General features: G+C 45.5%; 1 protein-coding gene across 3 annotated transcripts in view; it reads right to left on the bottom strand.

The window, feature by feature from the left end:
- AK7 (adenylate kinase 7) overlaps positions 1–13,480 on the bottom strand; it is a 99,201-nt gene extending 85,721 nt beyond the window's left edge. For all 3 annotated transcript variants that reach the window (XM_005562168.5, XM_045396941.3, XM_065549340.2), the window contains exons 1-3: positions 13,343–13,480; positions 6,802–6,990; positions 256–364 (exon numbers count right to left, since the gene is read on the bottom strand). In XM_005562168.5, coding sequence (XP_005562225.1) covers positions 256–364; positions 6,802–6,990; positions 13,343–13,447 — 403 coding nt within the window. In that variant the 5' untranslated portion in view covers positions 13,448–13,480. The remainder of the gene's footprint in view (positions 1–255; positions 365–6,801; positions 6,991–13,342) is intronic.
- Positions 13,481–18,040: the final 4,560 nt, after the last annotated feature.

Genomic DNA, 18,040 nt, shown 5'->3' with positions numbered 1-18,040 from the left:
TCCCACCTCGGCCTCCCAAAGTATTAGGATTACAGGCATAAGCCACTATGCCGGCCTTCATTTTTTTGATAATTAAAAATATTCTATTCTTCAGAAGTATCTATTCATATTATTATCACGGATTTCATACTTTAGGTATGTCTCAGACCAGTTTTTCTATAGCCCTACTTTGCCTAGTGTTCCTAGATGACTATTAGGTGAAGTAAGCAGCACTACAATAGCATCTCTGGAGATCAAAGAGTATACCTCACTGACCAGAGACTGCCCAGATGGCTTCCTCCACTTGCTGTGAGCTCTCAGTGATGTTATAAATAATAACGTCGCACTCCAGCAGGCGCATGAGAAGGTCTTCTCGGGAGATGGCCTGAAAAACAAAATTGACAGTCATTTGCAGCTGGCAGCTAACAAGGTAACCTTAATATTTCAATGAAATGATACTTTTCAAAATAGGTATGCTACACCAAAGAGTCCCACAGGAAACGCTTGCAGGAGGATTTCTATTTAAAATGAAATTGTGACTCTCTTCTGTGTGTAGTTTTCAAGTAACAAAGAAGTTTATGAAAACAGCTTGGAACAGATGATTTAAAAATTGCATAATAATCTTAGGTACTATTTCTGCACGCTGTTTAAGCTCCAATTCAGAAGGGAAGAATTAGAACACACTGAAAGAAAATGAGTGAGGCATTTAAAACTAATTCAAACTCTATGCAAGATTATTTGAGCAATTAGATATCACGAATCACTCAGAAGTGCTGAGGAATGATGAATGTGGATTGTCTTAGAATTCTCAAGATGGATTTAATCTGCTCTCTTTCTAGATGTAAGGTATCTTATTACAGTTGACATCTGGGAATATTTTAAAAATACAGAAACTTTTAATGATTAAAAATGTAAAGTTTATACATTAAATAGAAGTAACTTTGCTGATCATTTTCGGTGCTTTTTTTTTGTTAATTTGAGACACAGTTTCACTCTGTTGCCCAGGCTGGCATGCAGTGGCGTGATCTCAGCTCACTGCAACCTCCGCCTCCCAGGTCCAAGTGGTTTCATACCTCAGCCTCCCAAGTAGCTGGGACTACAGGCACACGCCACCATGCCTGGGTTTTTGTTTTTTTGTTTTTTGTTTTTTTTTGTAGAGATGGGGTTTCACCATGTTGGCCAGGCTGGTCTCAAACTCCTGACCTCTGGTGATCCGCCTACCTTGGCCTCCCAAAATGTTGGGATTAGAGGCGTGAGTCATGGTGCCAGCCGGTGATCACTGTGTTTTAACTAGTCATTCCTTGCTGCATGAATACCAGTACACTTCCCAATAGTACAATACCTTGAGTACATTAAGAGAACAATAAAAAGAGCCTGCATTTCCAAACCAAGATTTGCATTATTTGTTATTCCCATTGTCCTGAACAGTAGCTATTTTTCCACAGTTCCTTGACCAACTGTATTAAAGTAGAACCTTTTAAACCAAGCTGAAGAACAAAGGCAAGCTGATGCGTTTCCTCAGGAAATGACAGTTCTGCTTTGGCAAGGTAATACATCCTTGTTAAATTCAACAGCATGCACTAGGTTGCTAGTTTCTCCAGTCCTGTTCCCTAGATCCTTTTGGATGAATCTGCATTAGTTTTCTAGGGCTGTTGTATCAAACTGCCACAAACTGCATGGCTTGAACAACCAAAGTCTCACTGTTCTGGAAGCTAAAAATCCAGGATCAAGGTGTTGTAGGGTTGGTTCCTTCTAAGGGCTGAGAGGGAGAGTCTGTCTCATGCCTCTCCCCTAGCTTCTGCTGGTTTGCCGGCAATCTCTTCCTCATCTTGTACATGCATCACCCTGATCTCCGCCTTGATATTCACATGGTGTTCTACCTGTGTGCCATCTGTGTCTAAATTTCCCCTTCTTATAAGCTCACTGGTCATACTGGATGATAAGCCCACTTACATGACCTCCATTTATTTATTTAATTAATTTATTTATTTGAGACAGACTCTCGCTCTGTCGCCCAGGCTGGAGTGCAGTGGCACAATCTTAGCTTACTGCAACCTCCACCTCCTGGATTCAAGCAATTCTCCCTGCCTCAGCCTCCCGAGTAGCTGGGATTACAGGCACCCACTATTTTTGTATTTTTAGTAGAGACAGGGTTTCACAATGTTGGCCATGTTGATCTTGAACTCCTGACCTTGGGTCATCTGCCCGCTCGGCCTCCCAAAGTACTGGGATTACAGGCGTGAGTTACCATTCCTGACTGATGACCTCCATTTAATTGGATGTCCTCTGCAAACACCCTATCTCCAAATATGGCCATATTCAGAAACACTGAGGGTTAGGATTTCAATATATCTCTTCAGGGTGTGGGAGAAACAACTCAACCCCTACCACCAGCCATTCAATTCCTTCTCTGGACTGAATGTGCAAGAGGAGAGCCACTGGCAATCCTGAACAAAACATCCATTTTTACTTTACCAGTAGCATGACAGTGCGAAAGGACACTACCTTCCCAGTACACCTAGGATGGATCAAGATTCAGAAATAACACATGAAAGAAAAGAAGAAAACACTGGGAGAATACAAGGACTCAAAGATGTGTATTCTAGATGTGGTCCCAGAGAAAGGAGCTACAGCATCTATGTTTCCAGCTTGTAAAAGCAGGTGCGAGTGGTGTCCATAGAAAAACATGCACACGCGTCAAATTATGGTTGGATCTATTTAAGACGAAACAGCCACATTTTCAAGAGAATGGTTGTCTTCACCCAATGTGGAGTGACTATTTTTGTGCATTCATTTGTTCACTCAACAAACATTTGTGGGCCCTGCTTTTGACTGTAGTAAAAAAGGCAAAAATGCATAATATATAGCTGCTGATACTAAGGAGCATTGTGTGTGTGTGTGTGTGCGCGTGTGTGTGTATGTGCTTTCTTGAGAAGATTTATACCAAATAATTGTGGTCTAATGTAGACAAGGACCCAACCAAGCACATATGAAGCCCTTGTACAAATGAGAAAAAAGGTGACCTGCTTGGTGAAAAAATTATAAGAAGGGGCCCAGGACAGCCAACATAACAGGCTGCTCTTCAGCCCCTACTCACTCCCTTAGCCAGGGACTCTTGCACAGTGTGCAACCTGCACAGCTAGCCCCAAATGTGGAAAGGGCTGTCATAGATAGAGGCACATTTGAGGTTCGATGGACTAAGAGAAAGACATGATTATGTCTCATAGGAGAAGATACTTGAGTTGGGCTGGAAGGATGAATACGAGCTCACCTGGCAGAGCCCGGAATGCTCAGGGAATAGTAGGTGGCCTGTTGAGCCAGGTAGAGGCACCTTTCATAACCTGGACCAGGCCAACGGTTTCCATTCTCACCTCTCCCTCACCTTTTCTTTTCTTTTATTTATTTTTGCTGGTCTTCTCTGTATCGTTCCAATTTCAGCATGTGTGCCGCTGAAACGAGCACTCTCCCTCACCTTTTCTGCCACCTTTGTGTCTTCTCCGTGGCTCCCCATAGCCCATGCTCTTTCTCTGCCACAGCCACCACATACTTTCCCAGGCATTCCCCCCTGCTTGGTGTTTCCTTCCTCCCTTACCTGTCTGGCAAGCTCCACTCAACCACGGAAGACCAGCCTCAGCCCTACCATCTCCAGTAGATCCCAACCTTCCAAGGGATGGCCATCTGCAGGACTTTGTGCTAATGGAGGCTCCAGGATCTCAAGATCAGAGCATAGGAGGCCTCGATCTGCTTGGCATGGAGCTATTTGAAGCTTCATTTGCCTGTCTTTCTAGATAAGACTGAGAACTCCTTAGGTGCGCCTTTCAGAGAGCTTTGGGTGATGCTCTGTGCCCACATTTACTGTCACAGAGTCCCTGCCAAGCCGTGAGCTCCACGCTCATCTGTGGATCCTTAGGGTACACAGGAAACATTTGCAGAATCAAATTCAGGTGAGTAGTGAGAGATGCTGGAGATCGGAACTAATGCACATGGCTATGAGAATGGAAAGGAGGGGCAGACTGGACACCTGACAAAGAGATGTGCTGAGGACCCCATGTCCAATAGGATTCAGGGTCAAGGGCAAGCGAAGAGCCCACAGCTCTCCGAGGGGTTCAGCTTTGATGGAAGGCAAGTGCACGATGAATGGGATAAAAGACACTGTTGTTGTCTACAAACTTCTGTTAGCTCTTCCTTTTCTCCAACAGAACCCCAATTTTGCTTCAGATACTCCTCAGCCTGCGGGAAATTAACTCCCTCTTCTGGCTTAAAGGATGAGCCTAATTGATCTCAGGGTAAGTGCCTGTCTCAGGAAAGGGACAATGACTCCATTCAAGACAGTGAGACTCAAAGAGATGCTTGCCAGGGACTGCTGGCAATGTCCATCTTCCTTTTTTTGAGACTTTCTGGAAGTTTGCTTTGCCAGAGTGTCACTGTGTATGATGAACTAAGGCCCTGGACTGTTGCAGCCTTGCTGCCAGCCTGAAGATAAAGTCATCTCTCAAGGAGGGCAAAGCCCAGGAAGGGGCAGGAAGAGGAGCTGGAGCCTGTGGATCAGCTCTGAAGCTGGTTCCACTTCTGGGCCACCAGCTACATAAGCTGATGAATTTCCTTATTTATTAAGGCAGTTTGGGTCACCTCTGTTTTCTATGACATGCAGTCCAAGACAGCCCCAACTGATAGAGATAGCAAGGTCTTTAATACAAACCAGAGTACAAAGTCACACAAAGAGTGGTTTTGGGCTGGGCGCAGTGGCTCATGCCTGTAATCCCAGCACTTTGGGAGGTCAAGGTGGGCAGATCACCTAAGATCAGAAGTTCAAGACCAGCCTGGACAACATAGTGAAACCATGTCTCTACTAAAAATACAAAAAATTGGCCGGGTGTGGTGGCGCGCGCCTGTAGTCCCAGCTACTCGGGAGGCTGAGGCAGGAGAATAGCTTGAACCCAGGAGGCGAAGGTTGCGGTAAGCCAAGATCGTGCCACTGCACTCCAGGCTGGGCAACAGAGCCAGACTCCATCTCAAAAAAAAAAAAAAAAAAAAAAGAGTGTTTTTGTGGGGGGTCTAATAAATATGATTTTGGATATGTTGATTTAGCAATGCCTGCAGGACAACTGGAGACTGGTCTAGGAGGCAGCTGGATTTGGAGGCTACAGACAGGTGAGAAAAGCATTAGCTATATGGGGAGCTGAAGCTATAGGGCTGGATAAAATTTAGGAAGGTCACCTTTGTAGGAAGGGAGGGAGCTCTGGGGAAAACTGCTTTTAAAGGGTAAAAAGAGGAAAAGGAGCCAGAGAAAGCAGCTGGGAAGAAGGGCTTGGGTACTTAGTCAGTGCAGAGCCGAGGCACAAGAAGGGAAGGCGAGTTTCTCTCCGGAAGCCAGGCTGCTGCTGTGAAGCCAGGTGAGCTAAGCCCTCGGGACTCAGGGGACTGCTGGTGACATTGGCCAGGGCACCTCCTGTGAAGTGTTGTGGGCAGGGCCGGCCAGCATTGGATAGACCAGTGAATGGTGGGGGTGAATGGGTGAGGCCTGCAAATGCGGGTGGTCTCCTGAAGTTCAGTGGTGGCAGGGGCCAGGGGCAGAGAAAGAGGCTGGTGGCCAGCAGGGAGGTCAAGTTAAGTGCTTTTTACCGTAGGAATGATTTGAGCATATGTGTAGGTGTAGAGGAAGAAGCCAGTGGCAAGAAGAGAGAGAAGGGAGGTGAATGAGGAAGAATACCCAGAAGACAGAGGAAGGGGGTGAATGGGAAGGTCCTAAAGATGTCTGGAGGGGATGCCTCTGTCCATTCCACTAGTGTTTATTAAGGCCACTTTGTGGCAGTGGCTGTGTTAGGTGCCACAGATACATGGATAAACACGGGGATAAACAAGTCAGGGTCTCCATCCTCAAGGAGCTGACAGTCAATGTCCATGGACCCCACGATAGACAGGTGATAACAATGAGTGTGAAAACCATTATGATCTAGGCAGATAAAGGATGATATGGGAGCTCAAAAAAGAGCTCAGAATCCAAACTGGGAGTGAGAGAGAAGTAGGAATCATGAACAGCTTCCTGGAGGAAGTGACACAAGTCTTGAAGGATGAATAAGGTGGGTTGGGTTAAAAAAAAAAAAAAGAGAGAGAGAAGGCTGCTGCAGGGTACAGCATGTGGAAAGCTGTATGGTAGGCCAGAGAGTAGCAGGCAGGGTAAGGGAGGAGATGGCCCGGGAGAAGAAGGGGCCACTCCTTCTCAGATATTTAAATGTCTCAGGACTAGGACTGTGTTGAATTTGTTTTGTGGAGACAGCACTGTTTCCGGAGACAGCAATGGTATATTATTCCTGAGTGGCGCATTACCAAAGGATGGTTCTCTTAAAAAAATTATTTTCATAAATATAAAATAGAGACAGGAGCTTGCCATGTCGCCCAGGCTGGTCTCGAACCCCTGGCCTTAAGTGATCCTCCCTTCTCAGCCTCCCAAAGTGCTGGGATTACAGGCGTGAGCTGCACCCGGCCTATTTCTCCTTCACAGACAGCACCCATCATGGCACAGACTCATCTTGGATAATCCTGGGCAGAATATGCTGGAGAGAAGAATTGTATGAGTCTGAAAGTCCAAATTAGATCCATCCTTTCCCACACTATCTAATTTAAACTCTTTGCTTTGGCCCAAAATTGAAAGTGGGGTCAATGAGGTAAATCTCCATCACAGCAGAAAGCCATTCCCTCAACCTGGCCATGTCTGTGGAAGAGAGGGGAGGGGAGACAAACGGTAAAACAAGTTGTCAAGGCATTGGAGCCGAAGGCGACTCTTCTCTCTGTCTACTCCTGGCCAGAGCCTCCGGGACTTACAGAGTACGTCTCCACCGCAAAGTCAGGCCGCGGGCTGGCAGGCTTGGACAGCGTGCCCACAATCTGGAATGTGCCTTCCTTCACTTTGGTTGAGGAAGCTTCCAGCGTAGTTGACTTATTTTCATCTTCCTCTTCCTCTTCCTCTGTAATTTCTTCAAGTGAAGCCCCAACTACACAGTTAGATAGAAACTGCAAGGAAACAGAAATTTCCCAAATGTTGTAAGAACAAATTAGAGTCAGGGAGCCAGTGAATGACGATTCTAGAAACTTACCTTTCCTGAGTGCTTGCTGGGCACCAGCAAGGCAAAGCAGATGCTTTGCACACTGTCATTTCATTTAAGTTGATTGAATTCCTGGAGGAGTGGGTACTGTTATAATTCCCCATTTTACAGGTGAGGGACTCAGGGTCAGAGAGCTTCATTAACTTGTTTCTGGATACTGCACTCCTCTAGCAGCAGGCAGAGCTGGGTCACAGGGATGACATTTGTGTTGTCCAACAGAAATGTAGAAATGTAATAGGAGCCACATAGGTTATTTTATTTTATTTATTTTTAAAGATGTGGTCTTGCTATGTTGCCTAGGTTGGTTTCAAACTCCTGGGGTCCTCCTGCCTCAGCCTCCTGAGTAGCTGGGACTACAGGCACTTACGTAGTTTTGAATTTTCTAGAAGCAACATTTTAAAAAGTGAAAACAAAGGGTAAAATTAATTTAAATGCTCTGAGGTCAGGCGCAGTGGCTCATGCCTGTAATCCCAGCACTTTGGGAGGCTGAGGCAGGTGGATCACATGAGGTCAGGAGTTCGAGACCAGCCTGGCCAACATAGTGAAAACTCATCTCTACTAAAAATACAAAAATTAGCCAGGTGTGGCGCCGCACACCTGTAGTCCCAGCTACTGAGGAGGCTGAGACAGGAGACTTGCTTGAACCTGGGAGAACTGCTCACTTGCAGTGAGCCGAGATTGTGCCACTGCACTCCAGCCTGGGCAACAGAGCAAGCTGACTCTGCCTTTAAAAAAAAATGAAATGCTGTGGTATTTAATGCAATATATCCAAAATATTATCAACTTAATATGTAATCAATATAAAAATTATTGAGATATTTTATTTTTTTATCTGAAATTCAATCTGCAGTTTACACTGACAGTACATCTCCATGTGGACTAGTCACATTTCTTTTTTTGAGACAGAGTCTCGTTCTGCTGCTCAGGCTGGAGTGCAGTGGTGCGAGCATAGCTCAATGCAACCTCAAACTCCCGGCCTCAACCAATCCTCCTGCCTCAGCCTCCCGAGTAGCTGGGACTACAGGTGTGTGCCACCACGCCTGGCTAATTTTTTATTTTTATATTTATTTTTGTAGAAATGGGGTACTGCTGTTGTTGCCCAGGCTGGTGTGGACTAACCACATTGAACACATAAGTGTTCAATGGCTACATGTGGCCAGTGGCTGCAGTATGGAATAATGAAATAGACAGAAGTTGGCAAAGTTTCTCTTCCTGTTTTCCAAAAGCTATCCTTAGAAGTGGCCTCCGTGGTGGTGAAGAGTTTCATTTGTTTATATGTCAATAACTACTTATATATGTCCACAATCATTTTATTTTATCTATTAAGCATATATAAATAATGATGGAATTACCATACCTTGGGAATAAAAAATTATAAAACCAAATAAACAGAAAGTCCCACCTCATTTATTTTGATAGAAAACAGTCCAGGTTAGCATGCAAGATTGCCAGCTTCAACCTCCTATTGGAATATATTTCTCCCAAGTAAATTATGTATGTTTTCATTTCATTTATCTCTCAAACGTACATATTCAATTTTATTATCCCCTTTCACAGTTGAGGAAATTGATGCGCAGCAAAAAGAGATGGGGCTAGGGTGGCATTGCTCAACTGGGCTGTAAGCCTAACGACGAGACACAGCTTCCATTTCTCTCATATTCCTTATATTCCCACTCCCATGTTCCTTGGAGGAGATGATCAGTAATTACCTGGAATTTGAGAAAGGCCCTGATTAATTAAGGACCAACTAGAAAATTCTGTTATTGCAAAGCTTTTGAAAAAGATCTCTGTACAGAGCGTGGTGGCTCATGCCTATAATCCCAGCATTTTGGGAGACCAAGGCAGGGGGATTGCTAGAAAAAGATCTCTGTATACTAAAAGAAGTTTCATTATAAAAATATTGTTATAAAAAATAATCAAGATCTTTGAGAGACCAAGGCAGGCAGATCACGAGGTCAGGAGATCGAGACCAGCCTGGCCAACATGGTGAAACCCCGTCTCTACTAAAAATACAAAAATTAGCTGGGCATGGTGGCACATGCCTGTAGTCCCAGCTACTCAGGAGGCTGAGGCAGGAGAATCGCCTGAACCCAGGAGGTGGAGGTTGCAGTGAGCCAAGATTGTGCTACTGTACTCTAGCCTGGCGACAAAGCGAGACTCCATCTCAAAAAAAAAAAAAAATCAAAATCAAAGGGGATTAAGGAAGGAGATAATTCCCTTCCCTCATTCTTTTTTTTTTTTGAGGCAAGGTTTTACTCGGCCCTATGTATACCTCCCAGGCTGAAATGCAGTGATGCAATCACAGCTCACTGCAGCCTCAAATTGCGCTCAAGCGATCCTCCCCACTCTGCCTCCTGAGCAGCTGGGAAGGTAGGCGTGTGCCACCATGCCTAGATTCTCCTTCATTCCTAATCTCAACCATGTTCATGTCCCCTCCCTTTTTTATACAGGTGACCCTTAAGCCACACAGGTTTGAACTTTGTAGGTACACTTGTCCACTTATTTTCTTCCACCTCTGCTACCCCTGAGACCAGCCCCTCCTCTTCATCCTCTGCCTCAGCCTATGCAACATAAACACAAAAAGGATGAAGACCTTTAGGGCAACCCACTTCTGTTTAATGAATAGTAAATATATTTGTCTTCTTTATGATTTTCTTACAAACATTTTCTTTCCTCTAGCTTACTTTATTGTAAGAACGCAATATATTTTATGTGTACAAAATACGTGTTGACTGTTTATGTTATTGGTAAGGGGTCCTGTTAACAATAGGTTATTAGTAGTTTAGTTCCGGGGAGTCAAACGTTGTACACAGCCTGCAGTCCCAGCTACTCAGGACACTGAGGTGGGAAGATCACTTGAGCCCGGGTACTCGAGTCCAGCCTGGGCAACGTTAATGAGACCCATGTCTCTAAACATACATAAATAAATAAGAGTTATGTGCAGATTTTCAACTATCTTCTCTATATGTGTATCTTTTTTTTTTTTTGGCAGATTTTTACTCTGTCGCCCAGGCTGGAGTGCAGTGGTGCGATCTCGGCTCACTGCAAACTCTGCCTCCCAGGTTCAAGTGATTCTCCTGCCTCGGCCCCTGGAGTAGCTGAGATTACAGGCACAAGCCACCACATCTGGCTAATTTTTGTATTTTTAGTAGAGATGGGATTTTGCCATGTTGGCCAGGCTGGTCTTGAACTCCTGCCCTCAAGTGATTCACATGCCTTGGCCTCCTAAAGTGCTGGGATTACAGGCGTGAGCCACTGCGTCCTATATCTGTATCTTTTCGAAAAGCAAAACCCCTAGCCCCTGCGTTGTTCAAGGCTTCCCACTGAATTTAAGAGTATAAATGAAACTCCCGACCAAGGCCATCCATGTCTGTGCTAGCCTCTGCTCCACTAATCTATGTAATACATTTCTATGGAGCACAGACCATGAATGCATCCCTGCTTAGGAGCTGACTGGGCCACATTCTGGACTCCGTGGGCCCTCTCCTCCATTAAAAAAAAAAAAAAAAAAAAAAATTAAACATTATATTTCTCAATTGCATGCTGTAGAGACAAACACATTCATTGACTCTAAGATTTGTTTCCTTCTGATTTTAAAAGAAATTAACACACTTTTTGTGGGCCCCTAAAAGTCTCATGGGCCCTGGGCACAGTACTTGCTGCACCTAATGAAGAAGTGGGCCCAGGAAACCTGGTGCACTGCCCCCTAGCCACTGTGCACACAAAACCCGCCAACCCTATCCCTACTTTGGAACCTGTGCCTTTGCTGTGTCCTCTGAGAACTATTTTCTCTGGCTTGAGCCTTATCCTGTGTATGTTAGATTAAATGTCACCTTTTTGTTTTTTGAGATGGAGTTTCACTCTGTCGCCCAGGCTGGAGTGCAGTGGCGCAATCTTGGCTCACTGCAACCTGCACCTCCCGGGTTCAAGCGATTCTCCTGCCTCAGCCTCCTGAGTAGCTGGATTACAGGTGCCTGTCACCACGCCCAGCTAATTTTTATATTTCTGGTAGAGACAGGGTTTCATCATGTTGATCAGGCTGGTCTCGAACTCCTGACCTCAGGGACATTTTCTGTGTATTTTCTGTGTACAGATAAATCATCTGTCTTCTCTATGTCTGTATTTTTTTTTTGAAAAACACAAATAAGATTATACTACACCTGTGTGGTAATGCTTCCTTTCTTTAAAAATATTTTGTTACAGTTTTGTTTGTGTCTTTGCTTCTTCTTTCCTACCTTTTCTGATAATTTGGAAGATGTATCATGTGTTTAGAGTCCCTTCTGGTAGATATAGGTCATATGTAATATACATATATATATAATCTTGTATAATTATATGCCATATATATATAGGTATATATACACACACACCTAAATTATATTCCTTAATCTCTGGTTTTTGTTTTTTTGTGTGTTTTTTTGAGATGGAGTTTCGCTCTTTTGCCCAGGCTGGAGTGAAGTGATGCAATCTCGGCTCACTGCAACCTCTGCCCCGTGGGTGTAAGTGATTTTCCTGCCTCAGCCTCCCGAGCAGCTGGGATTATAGGTGCTCACCACCATGCCCAGCTAATTTTTGTATTTTTGGTAGAGACAGCGTTTCACTATGTTGGCCAGGCTGGTCTCGAATTCCTGACCTCAGGTGAACCACCCACCTCGGCCTCCCAAAGTGCTAGTATTACACCACGCCCCACCCTAAATCTCTGTTTTTTGATGGATGCATTTTAGAAGGTATACAGGGTTGAATAGTGTCTACCCCCACCAAATTCCTGTCCTCTTAGAACCTGTGAATGTGGCCTTATTTGGAAATAGGGTCTTTGCAGATGTAATCAAGTTAAGATGAAGCCATATTGGATAGGGTAAGTCCTAATCCAACAACTGGTGTCCTTAGAAGAAGAGGGAAGTTTTGATGCAGAGACACAGGGGAGAGAACACCATGTGAAGAAGGTGGCAGAGATTGGAGTGTACTAGCCAAGGGGTGCCAAGAATTATTGGCAACTACCAGAAGCTAGGAGAGGGGCAAGCAACAGTTCTTCCCCTGGAGCTTCCAGTAGAAACCAACCCTGCTGACACCTTGATCTTGGACTTCTGCCCTCAAGAACTGTGAGAGAATAAATTCTGTTTTATAAAGTCACCCAGTTTGTGGCAACTGGTTACCACAGCCCTAGAAAACTAATACAGATGGCACATACTGTAGCCTCATCCTATTTTAAACAGATTTGTCCCGTTCGAAAGTGCAGTCATTAGCCTCAGAGAAGTCTGTTCATGGTGAGGTTAGATTTCTCTGTAGCTCTAGAGTACAGAATTAAGATCGATGGGTCCTACCCACGGAGAATGATAAAATCATGGCTTTCTTTTGACAACTGGTCATATTAGCACGAAGGGCCTCAGAGCCCTTTTTTTGAATATCTTCATTTTCCAGGGATAAAGACAGAGAAAGGTGAGAAACTTAATGGAACTCAGGGACCCAAACAGTGTCTGGTCCATAATAGATGCTCAAAAACCATATATTGAAGGGATGGATGAATGAAAAACGCTTCATGGGCAATATAAAAATTTGATATACTCATGCCTGTAATCCCAGCACTTTGGGAGGCCAAGACGGGCGGATCACGAGGTCAGGAGATGGAGACCATCGTGGCTAACACGGTGAAACCCGTCTCTACTAAAAATACAAAAAAAAAAATTAGCCGGGCGTCGTGGTGGGCGCCTGTAGTCCCAGCTACTCGGGCTGAGGCAGGAGAATGGCGTGAACCCGGGAGGCGGAGCTTGCTGTGAGCCGAGATCGGACCACTGCACTCCACCCTGGGTGACAGAGGTAGACTCCGTCTCAAAAAAAAATTTTTTTTTTTGATTTATTTTCTCGTTTAGCTGCCCGCTGCAAAATCGATGGAGGGGTAGAAAGCGAACCTAGTAGGAGGCAAGAGACCTGGACTCTCTGTCCAGGTTCTGGCCTCAACACTCTATGTGATCTTGGGCAAGTCCCTTCCTCCCTGTTAGCCTCCGTTTCCCCTCATTAAAAGGAGGAACAGGGGATGGACCAGTGATGTCCAGACACCTGGGCTTCCACGTAGGATCCCTTGTCCAGCCTGGGTGCAGACTGGCGTCCAAGGGGCATTGGTGGTGCCCAGGACGCGGGACCCTCCCCGAAGAAAGGCCCCGACAGCGCCCTGGGGCGCAGACCCTCGCTGGGTTTGCGGACCGGGGCCCGAGGGCTGGGAGCTGAGAGCTGGCTTGAGGCTCTGGGCCGCCGCCGCCGCTCACCTTCCCGATGTTTCCGCTGCTATAGGAGTCCAGCAGGTTTATAAACACCCTCTGGATCCGGATAACTTTCTCCGTGGGAGCAGCAGTTTCCTCTTCTTCAGCCATGGTGGGAGCCGCGCCGGTTGCTAAGGTGAAAGCGTCACTCCGCTTGCCAAGGAGGCGGGGCCCGGGGCGGGGAGGCGGGGCAGGTTCTCTCTCTGGGGGCGGGGCCTGGGCGCCGGGCACGCTTGCCGAGCTGGGAGGGGCGTGTCGTGGGCGAAGCAGGGAGAGCCGGGCGCTGGGCGGGGCGTGCCAGGCGGGGCAGCGCGTGTTGTGCCCGGCGCTAATCAGGGCGTGCCAGGCGGGGCGGGGCGTGTTGCGCCGGTCGCTGGGTGGGGCGAGCTGGGTAGTGCGGGGCGTGTCGTGCCTAGGGGCTGGGAGGGGCGTGCCGGGCAGGGCGGGGCGTGTCGTGCCGGGGGGCTGGGCGGGGCGTGCCGGGCAGGGCGTGGTGTGTCATGCCGGGGGCTGGGCGGAGCGCTCTGGGCGATGCGGGGCTCGGGTTCGCAGTTGCGCGCTCTCTAGGCCGCTGGGCGCCAGGCGGATGTCCCGGCGAGTGCTCTCCGCGGCGCCGCGCGTGCAGCCCGGGTCTCACCCTGGCTTGCTGCCCACTGGGAGCCCTTGGGCAGTGCACGGTTTCTTTCGGAGTCTCCCTGGGCGTCTGTCCCAGGGGGCCATGTGATTGCTGTGCCTTTTTATCTCCGTTGTTGGTAAAGTCTGGAATCATATCCCAGTGTCCGCTGACCCGATGACTAAAAATAATGAGGATTCTGAAGAAGAGGGAATGCCCCACAGCCTAGGCCTCTCCCCGACGCGTGGGAGTTTCTGAGCGCGCTCCCACGGGGTGCTCTAGCCTTGGTGACGGGACGTAAGCCTCAGCTGCGAAGAAAAGCTGTTGCCATGGAGTTTCGGGCTCCGGAACGCCCGAGCGACGCTAGCGTGGTCCCGCCGTGGGCAGTTGCGGCTTGGTCCGCGGGCTCAGCTCCCTTGGGGGATGTTTCCAGACGCAAGTTCCAGGAAAACCCCTGGTGTTGGCTGGGAGCGACCGGAGGCCGTGGGTGCCCAGGATTCGCTCACACTTACCAAGGGACGAAATTTAGACTTGACCGTTCCAGACGAGATTATACAGGCAGTTGCTGAGATAAATCCACAAATTAAAAGATAACATTCAACTCGGTGATCGCTGGACCATAAAGGTTGTAGTGGACTAAGAATACATCCCGCAGTTCCCTTGGAATAGCCTGATCATGTTGAACTGTTTTCATGCCTTAAGCATTAATTAACTCGTCAAATGCAAATATTTAACACTTGCAGCAATTGTATGTGCCTGGTTTCTTCTCGTTCTTTTTATTTTATTGTTTTCAATAGAGACAGGGTCTCACTATGTTGCGCAGGCTGGTCTCTAACTCCAGGGCTCAAGAGATTCTCCTGCCTGGTCCTCCCAAAGTGCTGGTATTACAGGCATGAGCCACGGCACCAGTCTTCTTCTTCTTTTAATTTTTCATTTTTTTTTTGAGACGGAGTCTCACTCTATCACCCAACCTGGAGTGCAATGGCATAATATCAGTTCACTGCAAACTCGCCTCCCGGGTTCAAGCGATTCTCCTGGCCTCAGCTTCCGGAGTAGCTGGGATTACAGGCGCCTACCACCATGCCCGGCTAATTTTTCTATTTTTAGTAGAGAGATTTTCAGCATGTTGGCCACGCTGGTCTTGAACTTATGGCCTCAAGTGATCCGCCCGCCTCGGCCTCTCAAAGTGCTGTGGTTTACAGGTGTGAGGCACCTCACCTGGGCTTTTTTTTTTTTTTTTTTTTAAATACTGGTTGTTTCAAAAAACGGAGGTGGCCCACGATCTCTAGACAGCTTGGAGGCGTTGGGCTTTTAGTCACTTAGGAGACTTGGCTTTGAGTTTCAGCTCTCCAGTCATTTGTGGGAGGCTGGGACCAATCTTTTAACTTCCCTAGGCTGTCAAATTGCCTGTGAAATAGTAGTGATACCACTAGCCTAACAAGGCTGTTAGGATTAAATAAGACACATGTGAAGCATTTTCTGAAGTGGTCTCCAAAGGTGAGAAACTATTGCTTTTTTTTTTTTCCTGCAAGGCTAAGGCACACTTCTACAGATGGGAGCCTTTATATTTCGTTTTTCTGTCCCCAGCCCGTTTTCTTTTTTATGCATGCAAGTCTCATTAAAACTTGTTTTGAAAAACTAACACTTTGAGGTTTTGCCAACTCAATTTGGGAACAGTTTGCTCATAGCAAATTTATTTTTTATTTTTTTGAGACGGAGTCTTGCTCTATCCTTTAGGCTGGAGTGCAGTGGCGACCTTGGCTCACCACAAACTCTGCCTCCTGGGTTCAAGCCGTTCTCCTGCCTCAGCCTCCTGAGTAGCTGGGATTACAGGCACGTGCCACCACACCCGGCTAATTTTTCTATTTTGAGTAGAGAAGGGGGTTTCACCATGTTGGCCAGGCAGGTCTTGAAGTCCTGACCTCGTGATCCATCTGCCTCAGCATCCCAAAGTGTTGGGATTACAGGTGTGAGCCACCAGGCCCGGCATTTTTTTGCTTTTTTTTAAATCAACAAGAAAGTAGTGTCAGTTTAAATGTAAAAGTATTCATGCAAGATCAGTGCAAAACTTAGAAAATATACTTCAGCATTCTTTCAAATGACTTACTAGTTCAACTATTCTAAAATTCATCTGATTCAAATTTTTAGTTTATCTCTGCATTCCTTGTTGATATGCAGTTAAGCAGGTAAATACTTTGAAAGTTATTCAACCAGTCATGTTAACAATGAAATATTATAACTTACCTGTTTCTTTCATGAAATGAGCTTGCCATAGTTACAAGGGAGACGGCTTCTAGATAATTTTATATATATCGATAGGTTAGAAAAGGAGATTTTTTTTTTTTTTTTTTTTTTTTTTTTTTTTTTTGGACACTGAATCTCACTCTGTCCATCAGGCTGGAGTGCAGGGGCAATCTTGGCTCACTGCAACCTCCACCTCCCGGGTTCAAGCAATTCACCTGCCTCAGCCTCCCGAGTAGTTGGGATTACAGGCGTGTGCCACCATACCCAGTTAATTTTTGTATTTTTAGTAGAGACGGTTTCACCATGTTGGCCAGGCTGGTCTCAAACTTCTGACCTCAGGTGATCCACCCACCTCAGCCTCCCAAAGTAGAGGTGTGAGCCACCACGCCCGGGCCAGATATTCTGCTAATTCTATTATACCAACTAATGTATGTTTCCTTTGTTATTATTTCCCTCTTTTAAAATCAGTTTTCATATAAACACAAAGTTAACGTGATGGCTTTTACTAACACATACTGTATGGGGGACAGCCAGTGGAGTCAGAAGACGGGTTCTGATCCAACTGCGCTGCTCACAGGCAGTTGCTGAGCAAGTTGCTCAATCTGTCTCTCACCCGTATCATCCAGAAAATAAAGGGATTGGAAAGAAAGTTCTGAAGTCGATGTGGCACCTATCAGAATCTCAGTGTTTTCTTACTATGTTCCTCAACATTCAAACAGCACATTTTATGTTTTCGAACACCGGGGAGAGAACAGCACAGTGTGCAACAGAAGAAGCTAATGGTTTTAAGTACATTAGTAACAGCCGGACCTGGAGGAAAGGTGGGAAGAGTGTCATTATGGGAAATGAGGTGTGCACTCTTCATAATCATACTGCCTCTTCAAGGATCCTGGGAGCAGACACAACTCAGCAAGGCTTGGTGCTTTTGCTAGACAGCCTCTAGCTAGCTTAAACCCCACATCTATTGCATTTCCTGCTTCTAATTAGTACATACAAGCTAATGTATAAAATGTGAAAAAGCATTAATGAAAATTACCTATTTTATCACCTAGTGATGACTACTAACAGCCTATAATCTTCATTTCTTTGTTACATATACAATTATTTTTCAAAACACAGTATGTATAGTTTTATGTCCTTTTTTTATGTAGCATAATTTTTTCCCATTGCCATTTTTTCATGATTGTTAGTGGTTGCATATTTTTCCATCAAAAGATGTAGTATAACTTTACCACTCTTTAGAGTCTTCCCAATTTTTCATTAGGGAAAATGAACATCCTTATATAATAGTTTTTTTTGCTGAATCATTTCCCTATGCTAGATTGCTAGTATATTACCAATTCAGAAGTTATAAACTTTGTAAAGGATTTATTACCAATGTTTCCAGAAAGATTTCACCAATATACCCTCCAATAGACTGTAAGAGTGCTTCCTCATTAAATCCTTACTGGTATTAAGTTTAAATAAGAAGAATCACAAAATTAGTAGGTGAAATGACCCAATCACTTAAAAGTTTTCTTTCTTAGTGGTTGGGTTGGACCTCTTTCAAGTAGTTACTGACATCTGCATTTTTTTTTCTGAGTTGATCAATATTATTTGCCCACTGTTTGCATTTTTTCTTCCTATTGATTTGTAAGAGTTATTTACATAAAAGTTTTTTTTTTTTTTTTTTTTCTTTTTGCTTTAGAAGTGAAATCAAGGCTTAATTTATCTGGTTAAGTTTTGTAATTTTTTTTTTTAAAGACACGGTCTTGTTCTGTCACCCAGGCTGGAGCGCAGTGGCACGATCATAGCTCACTGCAGTCTCCAATTCCTGGGCTCAAGTAATCTTCCTGCTTTAGCTTTCC

Source organism: Macaca fascicularis, chromosome 7, assembly GCF_037993035.2.
Source record: "Macaca fascicularis isolate 582-1 chromosome 7, T2T-MFA8v1.1".
NCBI classification, from domain to species: Eukaryota; Metazoa; Chordata; class Mammalia; order Primates; family Cercopithecidae; genus Macaca; species Macaca fascicularis.
This window is presented reverse-complemented; position numbering and strand designations above follow the sequence as displayed.